General features: G+C 55.4%; 1 protein-coding gene across 1 annotated transcript in view; it reads left to right on the top strand.

Annotated features, from left to right (window-relative positions):
* Nucleotides 1-19,607, top strand: part of MYO18B (myosin XVIIIB) — a 219,972-nt gene that overhangs the window by 43,100 nt on the left and 157,265 nt on the right. Inside the window, exons 13-16 of the mRNA XM_053928945.1 lie at nt 13,666-13,839; nt 16,907-16,997; nt 18,906-19,098; nt 19,438-19,518. Of these exons, the coding sequence (XP_053784920.1) occupies nt 13,666-13,839; nt 16,907-16,997; nt 18,906-19,098; nt 19,438-19,518 (539 nt within the window). The remainder of the gene's footprint in view (nt 1-13,665; nt 13,840-16,906; nt 16,998-18,905; nt 19,099-19,437; nt 19,519-19,607) is intronic.

Raw genomic sequence — 19,607 nt, 5'->3', positions numbered from 1 at the left:
TTAGTGTCCTAAACTCAGTGCAGTTCTGACACTAGCTGGGGTTAGGGCAGACCTCATAGGTCAAGGGCTCCGTCTCACAAGACTGCCTGCTTTCAGACACAGTGGGAGGTGTGGGACCCTGCACTTTTAAACCAACCGGCTGGAAAGCCAGGGGCTTCCCATAAGCCCCTTTGCAGGTTTGATAATTTGCTAGAACAGCTCACAGAACTCAGGAAGTCACTTTACTTACTGTTACTGGTTTATAATAATGGATACAACTCAGAAACAGCCAGATGGAAGAGATGCACAGGGTGAGGGATATGGGAAGGGGCGGGGCTTCGATGCCCTCCCCCAGGCCACCCGCCTCCCAGCACCTGAGTGAGCTCACCACCCTGAAGCTCTTCAAAGTCCGGCACTTAGGGGTATTTGTGGAGGTTTCATTTCATAGATGAGATTGATTACATACATCATTGGCCAGTGGCAATTAATTCAATCTCCGGCCCATCTCTCCTCCCTGAGTGAGGCTGAAAGTTCCACCCCTCTATTCCATCCTTGGTCTTAACCCCCCATCCTGAGGTTCTCCAGGGCCCCCCAGCCACCACTCATCTCCTTAGCATATCAAGACTGCCCTCTCACTTAGGAGATTCCAAGGGTTTTAGGAGCTGTGTGCCAGGGAGGGACCAGGACAAAGACCACACACATATTAGTCACAGGTGCCAAGCCCTGCGCGGTAGCCCCCAGACCCAGCGGGCTAGTGGCCTCCACCGAGCTGCCTCTCAGGGTATAAAGCATTGACCCCTAGTGTCCAGGGTCAAGCTGAAGGTCGGGGAGGGGAGGGGCACAAGGCAGCTGATCCTGAGGGGATTTTTCCTTTCAGGTGTTGCCCTCTTCTCCCCACCCAGGGAGCCATCACTTCCTCCTCCTCTTCTGAAAACTTTCTTCCCTTTTTTCCTGCTTTAAAAGTGCATCAGTCCTTCTTTGCCTCCTTCAAGTCTGCTGAGCCCATTTGGGGTGGTTCCAGGCTGATGAGGGCCCAGGCCCTCCAGGCACCCTGTGGTCCCTGCTAGTTCAGCTTCTGTCCATGGAGCCTTCAGCACCAACATCACACAGGCCCCAGCATGACCCTTTGGAGGTCATACCCTGCTCCTCTCGAAGTCCCCTCAGGCCCCTGTGGACTCCGGAGCTCCGGCAGGGTTCTGCCACTGTGGCCTCCCCCTCCCCCGCCTTTCTCTGCACCTTCAGCCCCTAGGATATGGTGTACTTTATTCCCAGGAAGCTTTTGGGCGCCATCCCCCTGGGCATCTGGCTGGCTGTGAGGGCCTGGGAACACCCTGTCATGTGGTGCCCTGGGCAGCCTCAAAGTCTGGGGGTGCTCCTCTCTGGATGTGGCAGGGAACGGACACGGGTGTCTCGGAGTCAGCCAGCCCTGGGCTCAGATCTCTGCTTGGCCTTTCATTGGCTGTGTGTGACCTTGGCGAAGTTACGGCACTGCCCTGAGCCTCATCTGCCCAAGGGACAGAGGGCAGTGTGGAGCTGCCTGGGGCTCCCTAAAGTCGCCATGCTAATGACCTTGACCCTGGGCTGCCTCCCACAGACCGGCCGAGTGGCGCCTGGCTGAGCTGGTTCTTTGTAAAGAGGCTTGTCTGGAGAGGTCAGGTGCAGCTGGCTCGTGGATCTTAGGAAACAAGTTCTTAGGGTGGCAGAGGGGCTGAGCCCCTCCCCGCTCTGCACTGTCTCCCTGCCTTCCTGTCTCCTGGGCTAGCTGGCAGGAATGGGTCCCTTGGGAAGGCAGTGGGAAGAGGCCCTGGGGGCTGGCTCCACATGGCAGGCGGAAAACCCCGGGTGATTTGACATCACAGCTGGTTTGCTGTTAACCGAGGCTCACGGCCCAGGCCATCCATCCCTCAGGAGCCATCAGGCCGCTGCTCATCCAGCCTCCTGTTTTTTCCTTTGGCAAAAAGTGGCCGGCGGAACAATTAGCTGGCGCCTGTATGTTTCAAATGGCAGGAAACGATGCTCTCTGGAGCTCACTTGGTAGGAGAGAGTGAGGGAGGAGGGACAGGCTGGGGCCCTGCGTGGGACAGAGCTGGCTTTGAATCCTGGCTCCCCACTTCCTGGCTGGGCGACTGGACCCGTGCAAGGCACTTTACCTCCCTGGACTTCAGCTCCCATGACAACGCGAGAATAGCCCCAGCTCCCTTCCACAGTCAACCCCAGATTATGGATGCGCAGCACCTGCCTGCCGCGTGGGGGGTGGTCAGCAAGCTCTAATTCGCTTCTCTTTGCAAAGCGCTTTTGTTGGCTGCTGTCTCCGTTGGCATTAAAACCTGCCCCTGCGGGGGGCCAGGTGGGGTCATTGGGTCCATTCGGTGCGGGGAGAGCCCAGGCCTTGAAGGAGTGAGGCCGCTCGGGAAGGGCACACGATGAAACTGTGGTGCCAGTGAATGAGAGGCTTCAAACCAGACTCCAGTTCCGGACCCTCAGTCCAGTGCCCTTCCCACAGCTTAGCCGAAAGTGCTGAGGGCTGAGGATTGTGCAGGGTGGCGGTTAGCACACCTGGCGAGTGACACAGTCCTGGGCTTGGAGGGAAGCGAGGACCCCAGCACACGCTGGCTGTGCGACGGGTCCAGTTCCTGCGCCGCCTCTGCAGCTGTAAGGGATGATGGACGCTTTCTCTGGGAAGTCTGAGACGGTTTGCCGCTCCGCCCGCTGTCTGTCACTACAAAGATGACAGTAACGTTCAGAATCCAAAACAGCAATGAGGATGAGCAATGCCCGCCTTGATGGCCCCCTTGCTTTGCTTTCCTTTTTCTCAGCAGCGTGGCGGGAGGATTAATTTATTTGCCTTTCACTAAATTTGCCAGTCTACTCTCTGCTGACCCCGTTGCCTAATATATGGCACAGTCAGACCCGTATATAACCCGAGGAGGGGCCGCGTAATGGGCTGATGAAGGGAGGCTGCCAATCGGCCCGGCAGCTCCCCGCCTGCCATAGTAAAGATGTCAGTCCCCAAATGGATGGGGCTGTAACTCGGGGAGCGCGGAGGGGCCTGCAGGAAGGAGAGGCAACAGCAATAATGACAAGAGCCCAGTCCCTCGCTTTCTGCTGGGGCACCCCAACATCTGGCAACCAGACCGGTCCATCCAAGGGCAGGAGGGAGCGGCCAGATGCTCCCTAAGCTGGGGCAAGCCCCCACGTGCCAAAGGCCAGTGGGAATAGTAACAGGGATGCCATCAGCACAAGGCAATGGCCATATATTCAGATGACACTTTGTGAAGTGTTTTACTATTTTTATTGTCTTAAAGCTACTGATATGCAATGCTGCGTGGTTGTCTTCCTGTGAGGAATGGAAACAATATAGAAGAATGTAGAATGAACGAAGGTCTCCCCTCACCCCCCAGACACCCCTGCCCTCCAAGGGGACCGTTGTTAAGGTTTAAAGGTGACATTTATCACAACAGAAGAGCCAACATTGATGCAGTGCTGTTAACTGAAGCGCGAGTTCGTACCAGGGCTCACTCTCGGTGTTGTGCGTTCCGTGGGTGTGGAGGCGTGTACACAGCCACGTGACCCCCGTGTCACTACTCGGACAGGCTGAGCTTTTTTCTGTGGAAGTGTTGGATTTGAAGGAGTTGCAGATTCTCAGGAAGCTGGAATGACAGTGCGCAGAGTCCCACGACCGTCCCCCGTGGTGGCACTGCACGCAGGTGTGGGTGGGACCCCATGGTGCCAGGAAACTGACACGGGTGTGTCACTGCAACCTTGAGCATACGCGTACCTCCAGGCCTTAAAGCCGCATTTGGTTACACCTGCGCACGTAACACGTATTTGGCTGGTTGGTCGGTGGTTTTACACAAATGCGCCCACACCGTCTCCACGTGGACGCCCATTGCTTTTCCCGTCTCGCAGCGCGTCTTCGGCATCTCTGCGTGCCGGGTCACAGCAGTGTCCCTAGTTCTCTGTGTGACAGCGAGGGCTCGCCCGGAACGGGCAGGCCTCCCATTCTGCGGATCCTTCAGGTTGTCTCCTGCTTCCTGGCGTCTAAACCGTGGCCCACTGCGCATCCCTGCACACGGAGGTCGTGCACACACGTGAGCGTTCTGGAGGCGTGGTTCTGTGGACATGGAACTGCTGGGTCAGAGGTTGAACACTTCATGGATGTGGTCCGGTTCTCCTCCATGGGTGTTTACACGGGCTGGCTCACTTACCCCTCCCCAGCCTGTGCATTAGGTACTGCTGTTATCCTTCCTGTTCGTAGGTGGGGAAGCCCACGCTCAGAGAGGTGAAGTCCCAAACCCAGGGTCACACAGCTCTAAGTGGCACAGAGCTGGACCTTCCGCCTGCCGTGCATGGTGTCACTGAGGGTTAGAGGAAGGCTTGGCACCCCAAAATGGACCTGCAGCCTCCACTAGGGGATGCTGTCTCTGTCCACTACTCCAGTACAGATGCTTGGCCTGCCCTCTGTCCTCTCAGAGCTCATGTGTGTTTCTGTAAGCGAAACGTGCAGGGCTCAGGGAGCAGAGGCCAGTCCTCCGCCTGGTGGCCGCTGCCACTCACCGCTCTGCCTCACTCGCCTGCCGCTACCAGGGGCTGCTCCCTCCCGTCTCACACCCCCAGCTGCTTCCTGGCTCTAATGAGACACACTGCACACTTGTCACAAGGGGTTCGGAGCTCAGAACACACGTACCTCCCCGCTGTCTTCCCCAGGAGCCCGGACTGGGGTTGGTGTGCGGGCCCCAGCTGGTGGGGCCAGCCCTGCCTATTCCTTCAGGCTCTGGGTTAAGAGGCATCAGGAGTCATTGCGTTGGAAGGAGCAGGACAGCTGCAGCCTGGGCGTCGATGACTCCTCTGTGCAGAGAGCCTTGGAGGGCAAGCTCAGCTTCCCAGACCCTCCGCCGGCCCAGGGGCCCTCCCTGAACAAGGGCAGAAGCCAGGGATGATTTCCCATCTGTCTGGCCCTGGGAACCGCCCTGCAGGGGAGCTGAGAAGGGGTGGAGACTGGCAGGCCTGAGCCCTTCTGTGTACAGGATGGGGCCAAGGCCCAGAGACTGAAAGGGACTTGCACAGGGTCACCCAGGGAGGCCGTAGGGGAGGAGGGACTGGAATCTGAGTCTCTGGACTCCTGGGCCATTGCTGTGTTTTTTCTGCTCAGCTCCCTCCATCATCTCCTCTTTCCCTCTTCCTCTCCTCCTGTGTTTATTTCCTTCTTCTCTCCTTTACCCCCTCCCCTTCCATCTCCCCTAGTCTCTCTGCACTCCCTGCATCTCTCCTTTCTTGTCTCTCTTCTATGCCCATTGGACAGCAGGTCCTCAGCTGGCCTGAGACACCAACCTGCTTTCAAGGTGCAGTTTCAGTCTGACCAAAGGAGATTGACCCAGACAAGTGCACTGGTAATGCCAAGAGAAAATTCTAGGCAGGGGACACCCAGGTTCAGAATCGCCAGCCTGGAACCCTGGAGCTGAATCTCCAACTCTGAGAAAAAACTGGGGAAGGAGCTCTGGGCAGGGGAAGCTTGGTGAGCAAAGGTGTGGTGGCTTGATCGAGGCCCGGGACCTCCCTGTTTCCATCTGCAAGGCCCCGACTTGAAAAGCCCCCTTCTCAGGTCCTGTGGGATTGAAACAGGGCTGTGAGGAAGAGAGGGTCACAGCATTCGGCGTTGACAGCATTCGGTCACAGCAAACACAGCGTTCGGCCCTGTGGCCTGGAGAGCTCAAGGATCTGTCCTTGGACCCAGCAACCCTGAGGCCTGTGCCTGCTGGGCCCAGCCCCACCCTCCTGCTTTCCCTTGGCCGCAGGCCCCACATCCTCTGCCCACCCCCAGCTGGTGCCTTGGCTCCCTGCCTGACAGCTGGTGCCTATTCTGGGCCACAAGCAAAGATTTAGTCTGTGTTTTCTAAGCATATTGAATTCATTCATTAAGCTGGAATGGCTGCTCTGGGATGTAAACAATTATATTAAAAAAAAAAAAAGAAAAGAAACAAAACCCTGGAGTGGCTGATGCTGGAAGGCGGCACTCCCCAGCAGCCCCATGCCTCTGGGGGGCTGGGTGGTACCACTGGGACAAGGGAGGGGACCAGGTTTCAGATTGGCAAAGCCACTCAGTCACTGGCTGGGCCTACGACATCCTCTCCCACTTTCTTGGGCTCTGTTCCCCACAGATAATGAGCACAGCTAGCACTGACCCAGCGCAGGCTGCCAGGCACCCTCTGAGAGCTAGGCCATCTCATGGACCCCACGGAGCAGGCGCTGTTGTCCCATTTTATAGATGAGGAAGCTGAGGCTCAGCGAGGGGAAAGGACATGGCGAATGGGGGTGGGCTAGATGCTCTCTGGGGTCTCTTCCAGCCTTGGTCACCAGAGATGCCGTAACCCATTGTTAGAGGGGAGTTAGTGATGGCTCAGGGAGAACCCCAGTGTGAATGTCGGACTCACCGCTCGGAGACAGAGCACCATGCTGCTTCTAATAGTGATGATGATGATGAGGGTGGTGGTGATGTGATTGTGGTGATGAGGATGATGAGGGGGGTGGTGAGGGGGGTGGTGATGAGGATGAAGGTGATGTGACCTGACTAACTGTTACTATTCACTGAACGGCCATTCTCTGACAGGCATGATTTCAGTGCCTTGCATAGATTTTTCCATTTAACTCTCATAACCCTCTATGTAGGTCATACCCATTTTACAGATAAGTCAATGGAGGCTCAGTGAGGTAAGGTAAGTTTTCTAAGCTGGTAGACTGGGGAAGGGGAGGAGCTCCGTTTTGGACTGAAGAGTTGTGTCTTTAAAGCCTGCCCCCATACTTTACGATGCGTTATGTTGCGTGGTCCATGGTGTCATCAATACATGGAATTGGTAATTGTACCTTTTTGTGTGATTATTACATTGGTGAGGTTAACTGCTCAGCACAGGGTCAGGCACATGATTAGCACTCAGGAAACACCAATGATTGGACCTTACTTGGTCCCAGGAAAAAGCTTTGAAGGGGACAGTTTGATGGGTTGAGTGATGCCCTCTGCCTTCTGTCTGTAGTGAGGGGAACTTGAACGTGGAGAGAGCAGTGGGCTGGGGCTGCCAGGGTTGCATTTGGTCCTGGCTTCTGCCTTGTTAGCTGTGTGGCCTCAGGGAAGTCATTCACAGACTTGCCGCTGGTCCCACCCCAAGCCTTTGCTCCTGCCGTTCCCCTGGACTGACCCCTTCTGGCTGAGGTCTCCCTGATGACTCAGTCCCTCAGCTTGGACCACCTGCTTTGGGGACAACTCCCAGGCAGCATCATACCCAGCATCTTGTTCTAGCCTGAAAATGGCCCTTTGGGAGAGGAGCCACCCATTTTACAGATACAGATGCTGAGGCTCACAGCGGCAAGATCAAAGAGTTCAGGAGACCCCTACTGAGAGTCCCCTCTTCTTAGAAATTTCCAGCGCATACTCAGAGCCCTGAGAAACTCCTGCAGGAGAGCAGCCCCTTTTGCCAGGTTTAATCTAATGCCGCCCCAGCTGATTTGTCCAGCAAGCCCCCTTTTCCCAGAACACCTGCTCACGTCCCTCAGAGCACTGGGAAGGGTCCCGGTGCCATCTTGCCAGCGGCGAGGGTGTGGACAGTGATTCCTGCTGGACTACGAGCACCTTGGCAACAGTTTATAGGCGCTGTCGGCCAGGCCTTCCAGGCAGCACTGAGTGGGCAGGCGAGCAAAGGCCCTGGGGCAGGCGGCAACTCTCTCCCAGGCCGGGCAGGTGGAACAATGTGCCCAGGTTTGTGGGGCAGCATGGTGCCTGAGGGCAGTGGGAACAGGAAGAAGCCCTAAGAAGCAGGAAGAGACCTGAAGTTCTGGCCTCTAAGAGGGTTACATTTTCCAGTAGACCCTTGCTGGATGTCCGTGGGCAGAAATGTGAACGTGCTCTCCTTATGAGCTGACATTGATCGGACAGATCCTTTGCTGAGTGATCTGCGCGTATAACCTCACTGAGGCTTCACAGGAACTCCATGGGGGTAGATTCCCATTTTACAGGGGAGAACCCTGAGGTCCAAAGAGGAGACGTGAGTTCCCCAACATCACACGGCTTTAAGCTGTGGAAGTGGGATTTGAACCCTGGCGACCCGTCCCCGGAGCCCTGCCTTTTCCTGTAGTGTTAGCAGCCCTTTAGGATTCTCTCTCTCCTGCAGGTGGCCCCCTTCTTCCCGGGTCTCCGAATTGTAAACCGCAGTGTGAGGAAGTGTGAACCAGAAGCACCAGCATTATAAATAAGACACAATCTTCAGTAATTCAGCAACAGCATGGCTATTGTTGGAAAGAGAAATAACTTAGTTATTAATAAATGCAGGGGCCACAGTAACTGATATGATTGAACCCATGGTGCACAGAGGAAAACAGTCATACTCTCTTTTTCTCTCTTTTTGTTTTGAGCATAAAGGAGGGAAAAAAACCCTGCCTTTACTGGTGGATCTGGGCAGCTCAGAGACTGAGTGCCATTACCTTCCCTTGCTCCTTCCTTCTTTCTCTCATTTCTCCTTTGCTCATTCTCTCTGTTCAAATCCTAGCCTGCATTTTATCGGCACCATCAGCGAAACCAGTGCTTTCTACACCAGTGTCTCACGGGACACTAGGCCTCAAAGGTACTCTAGAAATGCATTCCGAGGCCAAATAAGTCTGAAGAGAACACGCCCTTCTTGGAGATCTTTCAGATAGAGAAATCCTGCATTTAAGGAACTTCTTTCACCAGGCAATGAAAAAAAAATGATACAGGATTCATTTTTCCCAGTATCACTGGTGACTGTTCCATGGAATGGCCGCTGTGAGGGGTTCAGCAGCGTGGCCCCTCTGCCTCCCTCCACACCCTCTCTGCCACCCGGAGAGCTTCAGGCTCAGCCCTGGTAGGGCAGGTGGGCTGGATGGAGCCGGGCTTTGCCCCAGGCGTGCAGATGGCTTCCGAGGCTTAGACAAAGACGCAAAGAAGGAACTGCCAGCCAAGACCTTGGCTCCCTTTCAGGGAACCTTCTCTTGGCCTCAGTAATTTGAAGGGAAAACTGAACCAAACCTTACTAAGAGAGTGGTCAGCCTCCGAAGGCCCTCTCTCAGCCTTAGCATCTTAGGTGGGTGCAGCTGCTGAGACAGCAGTTTGAGAGCAAGGCGCTCACGGTGGGAGGTGATCCCAGGCAGCACCGGAGGGGGTGTGAGGAAGGGAAGTGGGAAAGGAAGGCAGCCACAAAGGACAAATTTTGAAGCCATCTACCACTCTGGGCAGCTGAGTGGGTCCCTCCGATGCCCTCTGGGGGGCAGCATAGAGCAGGCACCACGAGTTAATCCCCCCAAGTGTGTTACCTTCAGTCTCTGAGGGCTGGGGATGTTAGTTCCGCAGCGCTTGCAGTTTGCCCTGGCCTGGACAAACGCCGGCAGGAAAGAATGCCCTCAGCAGTCAGAAGCACAGCGAGGATGGGGCATTCGATGGGGATGAGTGAGCTCTGCTCCCAGTCCACCCCACCATGTTGTCATCGGAAGTCTGTCTCTGTTTCCTTTTGACTCGACCTACAGCCAGGTACATGGATATGTGGAGATACCAGGGCTGCCCAACCCCATGCCACGGGCCTGCGGTCGGGGACCTAGATTCGGGTTCCAGCTCCGTTATTCATACGCAGTGTGACGTAGTGCAGGGCAGTGTCCTGTTCTGCATCTCAGTGGCCTCTGCTGTGGAATCAGGCTCAGCCCGCATGTTCAGCCCGCATACCTTGCCGGGCAGCTGGGCGATCAGCCAAGGTCACCCGACCGTCCTCCCCCTCAGTGCAGACACGCTCAGCGGGGCATCCTCCGGCCGTGGTGTGGTGCACCGGCCGTTTGTCGCTGAGAGCATAATAGAATGGCTATTTTCCAGTAACTTTAAAAATACAGAACAGATGCAAGGGTGGGCGGTCCTAACCCCCATCGTACTTACATAAATCTAGGCATCCCTGCGGAGGGAAACCCGAGGCCTGTGCTTACAAGTACTTTTTCCCATGTCACGGCCCCTGAAGGCAAGCCGCCCCTGTCCGCTGGTGGTGCCCTGGAAGGGCAGCCTGCCACGTCGGGGTGTGGGAACGTGCCCCCAGGCTGTGCGTCACGGGCAACTTAAGAGATTCTCTGAGGGCTTTGAAGGGCAGTTGAGTTTTCCCCTTAGCCTCTGACTTGAGAACAATACCCCGCCCCATGAGAGGAGGCCCCTCCTCCTGATGCCATGGGTAGGGTCTTGAGCTGCAGCCAGGAGGCTTGAGTTCAGATCCTGCCTCTGCCGCTTGCCAGCTGCATGGCCCTGGACAGTCACCCTCTCTGAGGCTCCGTCTTCTCTTAAGTCCAGTGGGGATATTAATCCTGACCTCATGGGGCTGCCGGGAGGATTACGTGAGGCAGCAGGTGTTCAGTGCTCTGCTCGGTGCCTGGCATGGGGTGGGCAGGTGTTCGGTATGTACTTGGGCGTTTCTGATTCTTTTTCTCTGGTCGGTGAGACAGGGGAGGGGTGACAGGTGGGGGGCCAGGGAGCATTTCCTGCCGGTCATCATGACATGTGTGATGCGTGATGCGTGCAGAAGAAGAGGAAGAGGGTCCCTCGACTGCAGGGCAAAGGCCCATCATGGAGCTGCGCAGTGTGCGAACAAAGACGGGAGCCCACGGGCTCGATTTAGTGTGCTGACCAGCTTCAGGGGGCTGGGAGCAAAAGGGGCATTTTCCTGGGAACGCTCCCCGCGTGCCTCCTGGATCTCACCAGCTGGATTCCGCTCAGTGGGTTTGGAAATATCCCCTTTAAACCAGGCAGGCTTTAGAGAGCCCTGGTGAGTCCGTTCGCAGCTCCTCTTTGCAGACCCAGACATTGTCAGTTCCCCTCGTGACTTCTCTCCAGCTCCACGGCTGACCGCCATGGAAGGCTGCCGCCGGTGGAGTGTGGGAGCCTGGTTTAGAGAGTGCAATGGAGGAATGGGGGCGCAGGAAGTGGGTAGGGCATCGCCCATCTACACCGTTACCGCCCATTTAATTTGCTCTCAGCCACCAGACAGGGAAGAAAGGAGAGAGTCTCATTCGTGGCTAATAGCCTTTAATGGCTCTTTTTTCCTTTTTTCAACAAAGAGAGCAGACCTTGGGCTCCCAGGTAACTGTATCTGATCAGATTCTAATGCTATTTCCATGCTCGTGTTGTATTTATTTCTACTTTCTATTTGTGACAAGTGATAATGGTATCGGTTTGCACACCGGCCCCCACGTGTAGAGGGCAAGGAGAGACGGAGGAAAGAGGCAGACTGCTCCAGACCAGTAGGTGGCTGGTTTAATCAGCCAGGGACCTGCGTATGAGGCGGGACTCGGGTGGCCCCAGGGTGAGTAGGTCTCCGAACGAGCCCGCCAAGACCTTAAAAGTGTCTTTAGAGGCCTCAGGCGTTCACTCACGTGTTCAGTCGGTGACGGTCTCATCCACACCTTACTCCCTCAAGGCCGGGTGCTGGGAGCAGCTCCTAGGGGGAGAGCCGGGGGGGGGGGGGGGGGGGGGCAGAAGCTACATTCCGAGGACCGGGGACTCGACGGCCCAGGGGTCACACATGGGTCAGCTGGTGCTCACGTCCTGTCGTCGACCTCTTCCAACCAGCGGGACCTCACAGTGGCAGTGCTGTCGCACTTCCCTGTACCGTGTATTTAAGTGAAAAGTGTGAGTGAGTCCGCCGGAAAGGAAGCCCTACCTAGGGTCACAGGCACACGGCACGTTTCCTGACGGTGGTGTTGGAAGGGTTGGTTTGCAGAAGTAGTTTTCCATTCAGTATCAGCCTGGTCTCCGGCGACTTCTCTGGGTCGGTTTTCTCTTTTATAAAATGGGGATAATAATGCTGCTTTCCGGACTCTTGTGGGGGTTTGATGATGAGGAGCATGAGGATGAGGATGAGGATGAGGATGAGGTGGATCAGTAAGTACACCTGGCAGGTGCTGCTTACAGGAATCCCTATGCAGACTTCCTGCCTCCAAAAGCCATGAGCTGGGCGAAGATGATGTGTTGCAGAGAACGGGGTCCATGACTGCTCGCTGTCACCTCCACCAGCCCTGTCACCTTCTTTGTCATCTTTGAACGTGGCAGGGCTTTTCTAATCGCCACGCCACCTCTCTGAGTGTCCGTGTCTTCATCTATAAAATGGGAGTAATCCGTGAGACGGGGGTGGTAGCCGATGTGCTTGTGATGATCCGTGCTGAGTGACTGGCCTGGCCGGGGGGACCTCTGTAAGTGGTGGCGTCTTGTGGCCGCCGAGTGACCGGGGCCAGAGCTCCTGCTCTTCGGGTGGTGTCCGAGTCCCAGGGAATGTCTCTTTCCAAATTTTGCCTGAAACCAGGCAGACTCTTCCAGATTTCTGCCTGAGGAACTGGGGCCTCGTGGCCTCTTTCTGACGGACTGTGAGATCTCCCTTGGCAGCTGTGGTTCTTACTGCAAAGAAGGAAACGCACTTATGGGAAGAAAAGATAGGGGCAGACATTATTTAAGGGTGGTGCTGTTGTGTTTTATTTTTTACTTGGATGACAAAACTAGCACACAACCACTGTAGAAAATTTGGAAACTACGGAATCCCCATACCCAGCTAGGATTGTTAATATTTGGGTATATCTTGTTTTTATTATTATTTTTCTTACAGCAATTTAGAGTAATTTACACAGTTGACATCACACCATGGTGTGGTTTTCTGAGTTTGCTTTTCTCTTAACATTTGTAAGCGTTGTCTGTGCCGTACCACGTCTCTGCTGCTGCTCCGCAAGGACTTCACAGTAGTCCCCAGGGTAGCCCCCCCCCCCACTTCTTCAGCGTCGTTTGGTTCTCCCTTCCCCTCCTCTCACTCCAGCCCTCTGGCCCTCTCGGCATTTCTCTAACACTCCACGCCCCAGGGCCGTTGCACCACCTTCTCCTCCTACCTCTTCCTGGTTCTTCCTGGGGCCAGCCCCTTCTCACCTTTCACAACCCAGGTCAAATACTGCATCCTCAGATAGAGCCCCCCCATCCCACCCTGACCACCATAGATTTATAGCAGGTCCCTTGGTTTCTCGGGATCTCATCACCCTGTTCGATTTTCTTAAAGAAAAAAAATGTCTTTATAATTTCATGACCCGAACTTACCTTATTATCTGTTCATTTACTAGTGTGTTGTTTCGTTCCCTCATAGACTGCATGCTCTGTGAGGCCAGGCACTTTGTCTGTCCTGCTCATCATTGGTTTGCCGGTGGCTAACACAGCACCTGTCACATAGTAGGAGCTTCATAAATAGGCACTGAATAAGTGCATCGCTGGTATATTGGCTGGTTGGATTGCCTGAGTGGGTAGTTGAATGAATAGGTAGGCGGGTGGCAGGAAGTGGTGGGTGAGGGATGGATAGATAAGTGAATATGTGGGTAGATAAATCACACTCTTACCAACCCTTCCCCAATTCCGCGTTTAGAGTGTTCCCCGTGATATTTTTAATTGCTTCCAACAAGTAAACAATGCGAATGGCAAGGAAATAGGATAAACGTGGTTTTCAGGAAATCTGACCCCTGTCCAAGGGCCACCCACTAGGGCCCAGGCCTGGGCGGTTTTTTTCAGGCTTCTGCCAAGGGTGGGTGGCCTGGAGGGTAGGAGGTGGCGAGGGTCTCCCAGGTTCTCTTGGACACCCACCCACCCCACACCCAGGACCTCCCCTCCATACGTCTGTCTGTCTCTTCACGCAGTGGGCCGGAAGCAGTTTATGCGGTTTGAGTGGGCAAACCGTGCCGCCGAGGCCCTGGGCTGTGAGTATGAGGAGCTGAACACCGCCACCTTCAAGCACCACCTGCGACAGATCATCCAGCAAGTGACGTCGGGGCCAAGCCGACGAGGCCTCGAGGACGAGGAGGCCAGCTCAGGTACGGGAGTGCCTCCTCTCTGGGTGGGCTGGGTGCCCCCTGGGCCAGCTCCTGGGGACGTACTAGCATTCTTCCACCTGTCCACCTAGGATTTGATGAGGGTCTGTTGCATGCAGACCTTTTAGGTGAGAGGGGAGCCACCATGGGTGGGGATGGACGTGGCCGTGGCTCCTACCTGCACGGCGCTTATGGTCAAATAGTTCTGCCCAGTGGTCGTGAAGCTTTCTGAGACCCAGGAGGGGGTGGTGCTGAGGAGAGGGGGCCCTGGAGGACCAGAAATAAGGCCGGGGTGGCTGGGGCAGCTAGGAGGGTAGGAGGAGGTGGCGTGGAGCAGGTGGGGGTCAGCTCGCACATTCGTCTCCAACCCCGGGTTTGTATTCTAAGGTGATGAGGAGCCAGGGAGGGGCCTGAGCAGGAGAGCAGCAAGACTGGACTTATCCTTCCTGAAGCACAGCCTGGAGGAAGACTGGGGAGTGAGTGGGGGGAGGGAGAGCACTTAGGAACCTTATAAAACCCCCTGCTGAGGTGATGGGGGTTGGACCAGGAAAGTGGTAGTGGAGACAGGACAAGGTGAGCATGTTCAAGGTCAAGTTTACAAACAGATGACAGCATAGCCCTGGGGGAAAGTGAGGGACCAGGATTTTGGCCTAAGCACCTGGAGGAATGGGGGTGCTTTGAGCTGATGTGGGGGCAGAGCAGCAGAGCTGTGTACTGCTCCTGCTGAAGGGGTTCTGCTGCGTCCCAAGCCCGCAGCCTCTGCCGGCCAGACATTTGGCTGTGGAAGGCGAGGGCAGAGGGGTTTCTGGGCGCCCAGGGCCTCTGAGAACTCTCCCAGAGCAGCTCTCCGGAGCCCGCAGAGGTGGGGTCAGGGGCCTGGGGCTGTTCTGCGTTGTGGTTTGGGGCCCATCTCAGAGCACCTTGGGTCCACGAGTTGCTGCTCCTTCTGGAGACTTTAGCTTGATGGGCACCGTCACTTGAATTCCGCTGGCCCGTTGGGTTTCCTTCTCGATCAGAGTGTGAGCTGTCTTCTTCTTGTGGTCACACGTCCCATCTGATATGCCCCCCCATGCGCATTACCTGTGCACCCGTGTGCGCAGCACGTAGCATGCACATGTACACACACAGTGCACACACATACATGCACACACCACATGACCCCAGGCACACACTACATCTGCGGGCACAGACATACACCACACATGTGCACAGGCACACACACAGATACACACAGACACAGACACCACACACAGGCACACAGATGCATACCACACACACACAGACATGTGCACACACTGCTTTGTGAGGCTGAGTCGATCTCTCAGGCTGAGGTCTCCAGGGTAGATGTTAAGCAGTCAGGGGACTGGCAGGTTTAGGAGAGATGCTGGGAGGCTGTGGGTTGCCTAGCAACAGCCCAGGTTGGGGTGAAGTTAAAGGAGGGATGGGAAATGCTTCAGGGCTGCAGCAGGCTGCCTGGAATGTACGAGCAGGAGCATTTCTCCAGGCACGGGCGCATGCAGATTTGGAAACTGTTTTCAGTGCTGCCGGTGGAACCAGAAGTCGAAAGGATCAGGGTTTGTGACCTGACACTCTCCCTCCCCCCACCACCTCCTCCCTCCACGTGGTTCAGTGCCCTCTAACCAAGGCTGGCTGTTTGAACAGCACCAATGAGTGTATGTGTGTGTTTATTTGTGTGTGTGTGTGAACAACATTGAGACCACAACTATCGTAATAGTTTTCGTAAGCTTTTTTATTCCTCCTGATGTTCTGGGTAGGTACTTCCTCATCTCATTCAGTATTCTTCTATGCCTATTTTCAAGCACTCCTTTGTATGGATGGATTACAAATTATCTAATCCATTTGCTATTGTTGGATATTTAAGTTGTTTTGAAAAAGTGATTTTTGCCAATTTGATCAACAATTGGGAGAACATTTGTACCCAGAAATCTTTGTTTCTCTGAATATTTCATCGGAATAAAACCTAATGGTAAAATTAATACATCCAAATATTTGAACATATTATGGCTTCTGATACAAAATTGCCAGAATTCCCCTCAGAAAGAGGGAACAACAAGCACTTCTGGGGTCCCTGCTATGTGTCAGGCACTGAGGCTTGGGAGCCGACCAGCCCAGAGATAGTGCCCATCCTCGGGTCACTCCAGGCCTGGTCGGGGGGACACAGGTTGACAAAATAACCACGTGTGTGAGGACGTGCCGTAGTCGGTGCCGTGAAGCAGGGCCGATGTGTCCTTCTGTGCCCGGCTCGCTTCACTGGCATAACGGCCACGACATCCATCCATGCTGTAGCAAATGGCGTATTTGAATAATACACTACACGATCCCCCTGGTGTCTGAAATCTGAAAAAGCCAAAGTCACAGAAGCAGAGCGGAGAAAGGTGGTTACCAGGGGCTGGAGCGGGGGCACTTAGTTTTCCCGACACGGGGGCGTAAGTCCCGCAGCGGACAGGAGCCCAGATGGACGAGAGGACCGGAGGCGAGTGGGTCTGCTCTCAGCGCAGTGCCCATCGTCACCAGCGCCGTGTTATGTAATTAAAATTTTACAGGGCGGCTCTTGGGTTAGCTGTTCTTTCTCGTCACAGACACACAGATGCGAAGAGGGAGGGAGGAGGCTTTTAGAGCCGACGGTCACGTTTATGGTAATGCGCACTTCCTGTCAAACTCATCAGGGTGTGTATAATGAACAGGTAGCTACAGCTTTTTGTATGTCGATCATACCTCAATACAAACTTAATTAGAAAAAGAATCAAGGTAGAGCTAGGAATTGGCCCATTGCGGTGGTGGTCAAGGCAGGCTTCCCTGAGGAGGTGACGTTGGGCTGAGCCCTGAGGGATGAGCCAAAGAGCATGTTGCAGAAGAGGTAGGGCCAGGTTATGTAGGGCCCTGGAGGTCCCAGCAAGACACTCGAACTTGGTCCTAAGAACACGAGTATGTAATTTCAGCAGTGGGGGGAGGGGGTGTGTGAGGGAGGGGTCCTCTCCAAGGCCAGTACCTATGCCTCTGGAGACAGGTCCCAGGACAGGCCCTGACCCTTTCCTCTTTCCAACTCCAGGGCTCAAGATGACGGGCGTGGAGTGTGTGGAGGGGATGGCCTCGGGCCTGTACCAGGAGCTCTTTGCTGCCGTGGTCTCCCTCATCAACAGGTAAACGCAGCTGGCCCCGGGCACGGAGTCAGCCTCTCCACAGGCACACACAGCGGCCCGGGCATGGGGCAGTGGAGCAGAGCAGGGTGCCTGCTGAGCGGGAGAGTGGGTTTTCTAGCCGCGCCGTGCTGGGTCGAAATTCCATCTCGGCCACCCACTGGCTGCGTGACATTGGCAAATCCGTTCACCTCCTGGTCATCCCGTCTGCGTTTGTGAAATAGCTCTCTCCCCCGGGGTCACTGCGAGGACTACAAGACATAATGCAGCCCAAGAGCTCTTCCTAATCGTGGTCCTCAGTACCAGCACTAGAGGCTAATGCTTTGGGGAGCACCTGCTGATAGGGTCTGGCCCACACTAATTGTGTCTCTCGCCCTGATCATCTAATACTCACACCCGTGGTGCAGCTGGGATGCAAACACAGTGCTGTCCTCTCCCCTCATTCCTCCAAGTGTCCCCGGATAGCCCACTGTCCGCTCTCCTTCGTTTATTTTTCTACCGTTTTCTGCTGCGAATGGCACCGACTGGGGGGAATTTCTCAGTGGGCCAGGGGATGTCTCTGAAGTGTGTCTGCCACGCCGTAGGCGTCGGAGCCTCATTTTCTGTCAGATGAGCCAGCTCTGAGCCCGCCCTCCGAAGTCTCTCATCAATTCCAGTGGCGAGTCCCACCCTCCCGGGTGAAGGCTTCTGAGGTCCCTGTAAGGGAGTGAGGCTGGTGTATAGCTACTGAGCGGCCGGGGCTCTCCAGTGTCAGCAGGACACAGAATCCACTTCCTCTCCTGATCCTGGAATAATTGCCACTTAAGACCACATTCTGCAGAAACCGAGGGGGCTGCGCTCTCTCAGAGCAAGGAGAAATGGGGGAGGCGGATGAACAGCAGTCCGGGGAAGCTGCCTTCGCCCACGGAGGTGGTGTTTTTGGAGCCGCATCCGTAAACAGGTGCATTGGTGATACCTGTGCCCCCACCGCTACTGGTCCGCACTGAGGAGGCGTCTAACTTTCCGAGTGTTAGCTGACGTAGTCTTCACGCATGACTGTGTGGTGGCTGACCTCAGTGGCCCCGTTGTACAGATGCAGAACCTCTGCACGTGGCAGGGAAGAGCTAAGGGGCGAACTCAGGGCCCTTCCAAGTGTGTGCCGCTCACGCTAACAATAATAGCACACAGGGTAGTGCTATTAGCTCCTGGCTACACTCCTGTTCAGAGCTGTCACCTCCCACCCTCCCAGTGCTCTCTGGGTTGGCTCCATCCTTGACTCTTTCACGGCTGGCTCAGAGAGGTTGGGCAGTTTTCCCATGACACACAGCCCCTCAGTAGCAGAGCCAGGGAGCCCACCTGTGACTGGGTCCCAAGTCCCTTAGCTCCTGGTTTGGATATCAGTGACCCCTCCTCTGTCCACCCTGACAGAGCCATCAAGAGAGTCCAAGGAGGTGATGGCTTGAAGGAGCTTTATAAGCTGAGACACTGAGCCAAATTCTTTTTCTGTTGCAATGTTTCTCTGAGAAAGAAAGGGAGGCTGTAGTCTGAACTTTAGAGCCAAGTTGGCACGTGACCTGAAGCAAGTCATTTCTCTGCTCTGGGCCTGGTGGGGAGAGAGCGTTTCCTGAAGGCCTGCGGCGCCTGTGGGAGGCGCTTGCCGAGCTTGAGCTCCTTTGACTCTTACTGTGGCCCCTGGGACCGCCCTCCTCATCTCCTCCATAGTTCCACAGTTGGGGAAGTCCACGCTCAGATAGGCTAGTTAACTTACTGCAGGTCACACAGCCTGTACGCGGTGGGCCTGGTTTTGAAAGTAGATCGCTGGCTCTCCAAACTGCCCGGCAGGCTTCCTCAGTTTCTCTGTCCCGGTGATGTGGGAGCGGGGGTCCCTAAGATGCCATGTCATCTTGGGGCCTCCCCTGTCTCCTGCCCCAGATCCTTCTCCTCCCGTCACCTGTCCATGGCCTCGATCACGGTGGTGGACTCCCCGGGCTTTCAGAACCCCCGGCACCAGGGCAAGGACCGGGCGGCCACCTTCGAGGAGCTCTGTCACAATTACACGCAGGAGCGCTTGCAGCTGCTCTTCTACCAGCGGACCTTCGCCTCCACGCTGGAGCGGTACCGGGAGGTACGGCAGGGGAGGGGGCCTTCACTGGAGGAGGGAGTGGGGAGTCGCTGTTTGATGGGCACAGAGCCTCAGTCGTGCCAGATGGAGTAAGTTCCGGCGTTGGACGGTGGTGCTGGCTGCACAACCGTGTGAATGGCCTCAACGCCCCTGAATGGTGCACTTAAAAATGGCCAGAAGGGTTAAGTTTTACGTTATGTGTGTTTTGCCCCAATTAAAAAATAACAATTTAAAAAAGCCCAAGGGGTGAGGAAAGTCTTCACTCCCCATACCTCTTCCAGAAGTTTTCTACCCTGTTCAGCTCACGGAAGGAACTAACGGTGAGTTTCTGTGACTCTCCAGGAAGGTCTTCCTGTGCGGTTCGACCTCCCGGAGCCATCCCCGGGGACCAGCGTGGCTGTGGTGGATCAGAGTCCCTCCCAGGTAACGTGGGGCCCAGCCAGCCAGGGCTCTCAGGCACCGTGAGGCCTTTTAATGGAAACACTAGCAGACTTGAGCCTCGAAGCTACGAG

This window comes from Desmodus rotundus, chromosome 7 (genome assembly GCF_022682495.2).
Source record: "Desmodus rotundus isolate HL8 chromosome 7, HLdesRot8A.1, whole genome shotgun sequence".
Taxonomy (NCBI): Eukaryota; Metazoa; Chordata; class Mammalia; order Chiroptera; family Phyllostomidae; genus Desmodus; species Desmodus rotundus.
The sequence above is the reverse complement of the archived record's forward strand: the minus strand, read 5'-3'. Positions and strand labels throughout refer to the sequence as shown.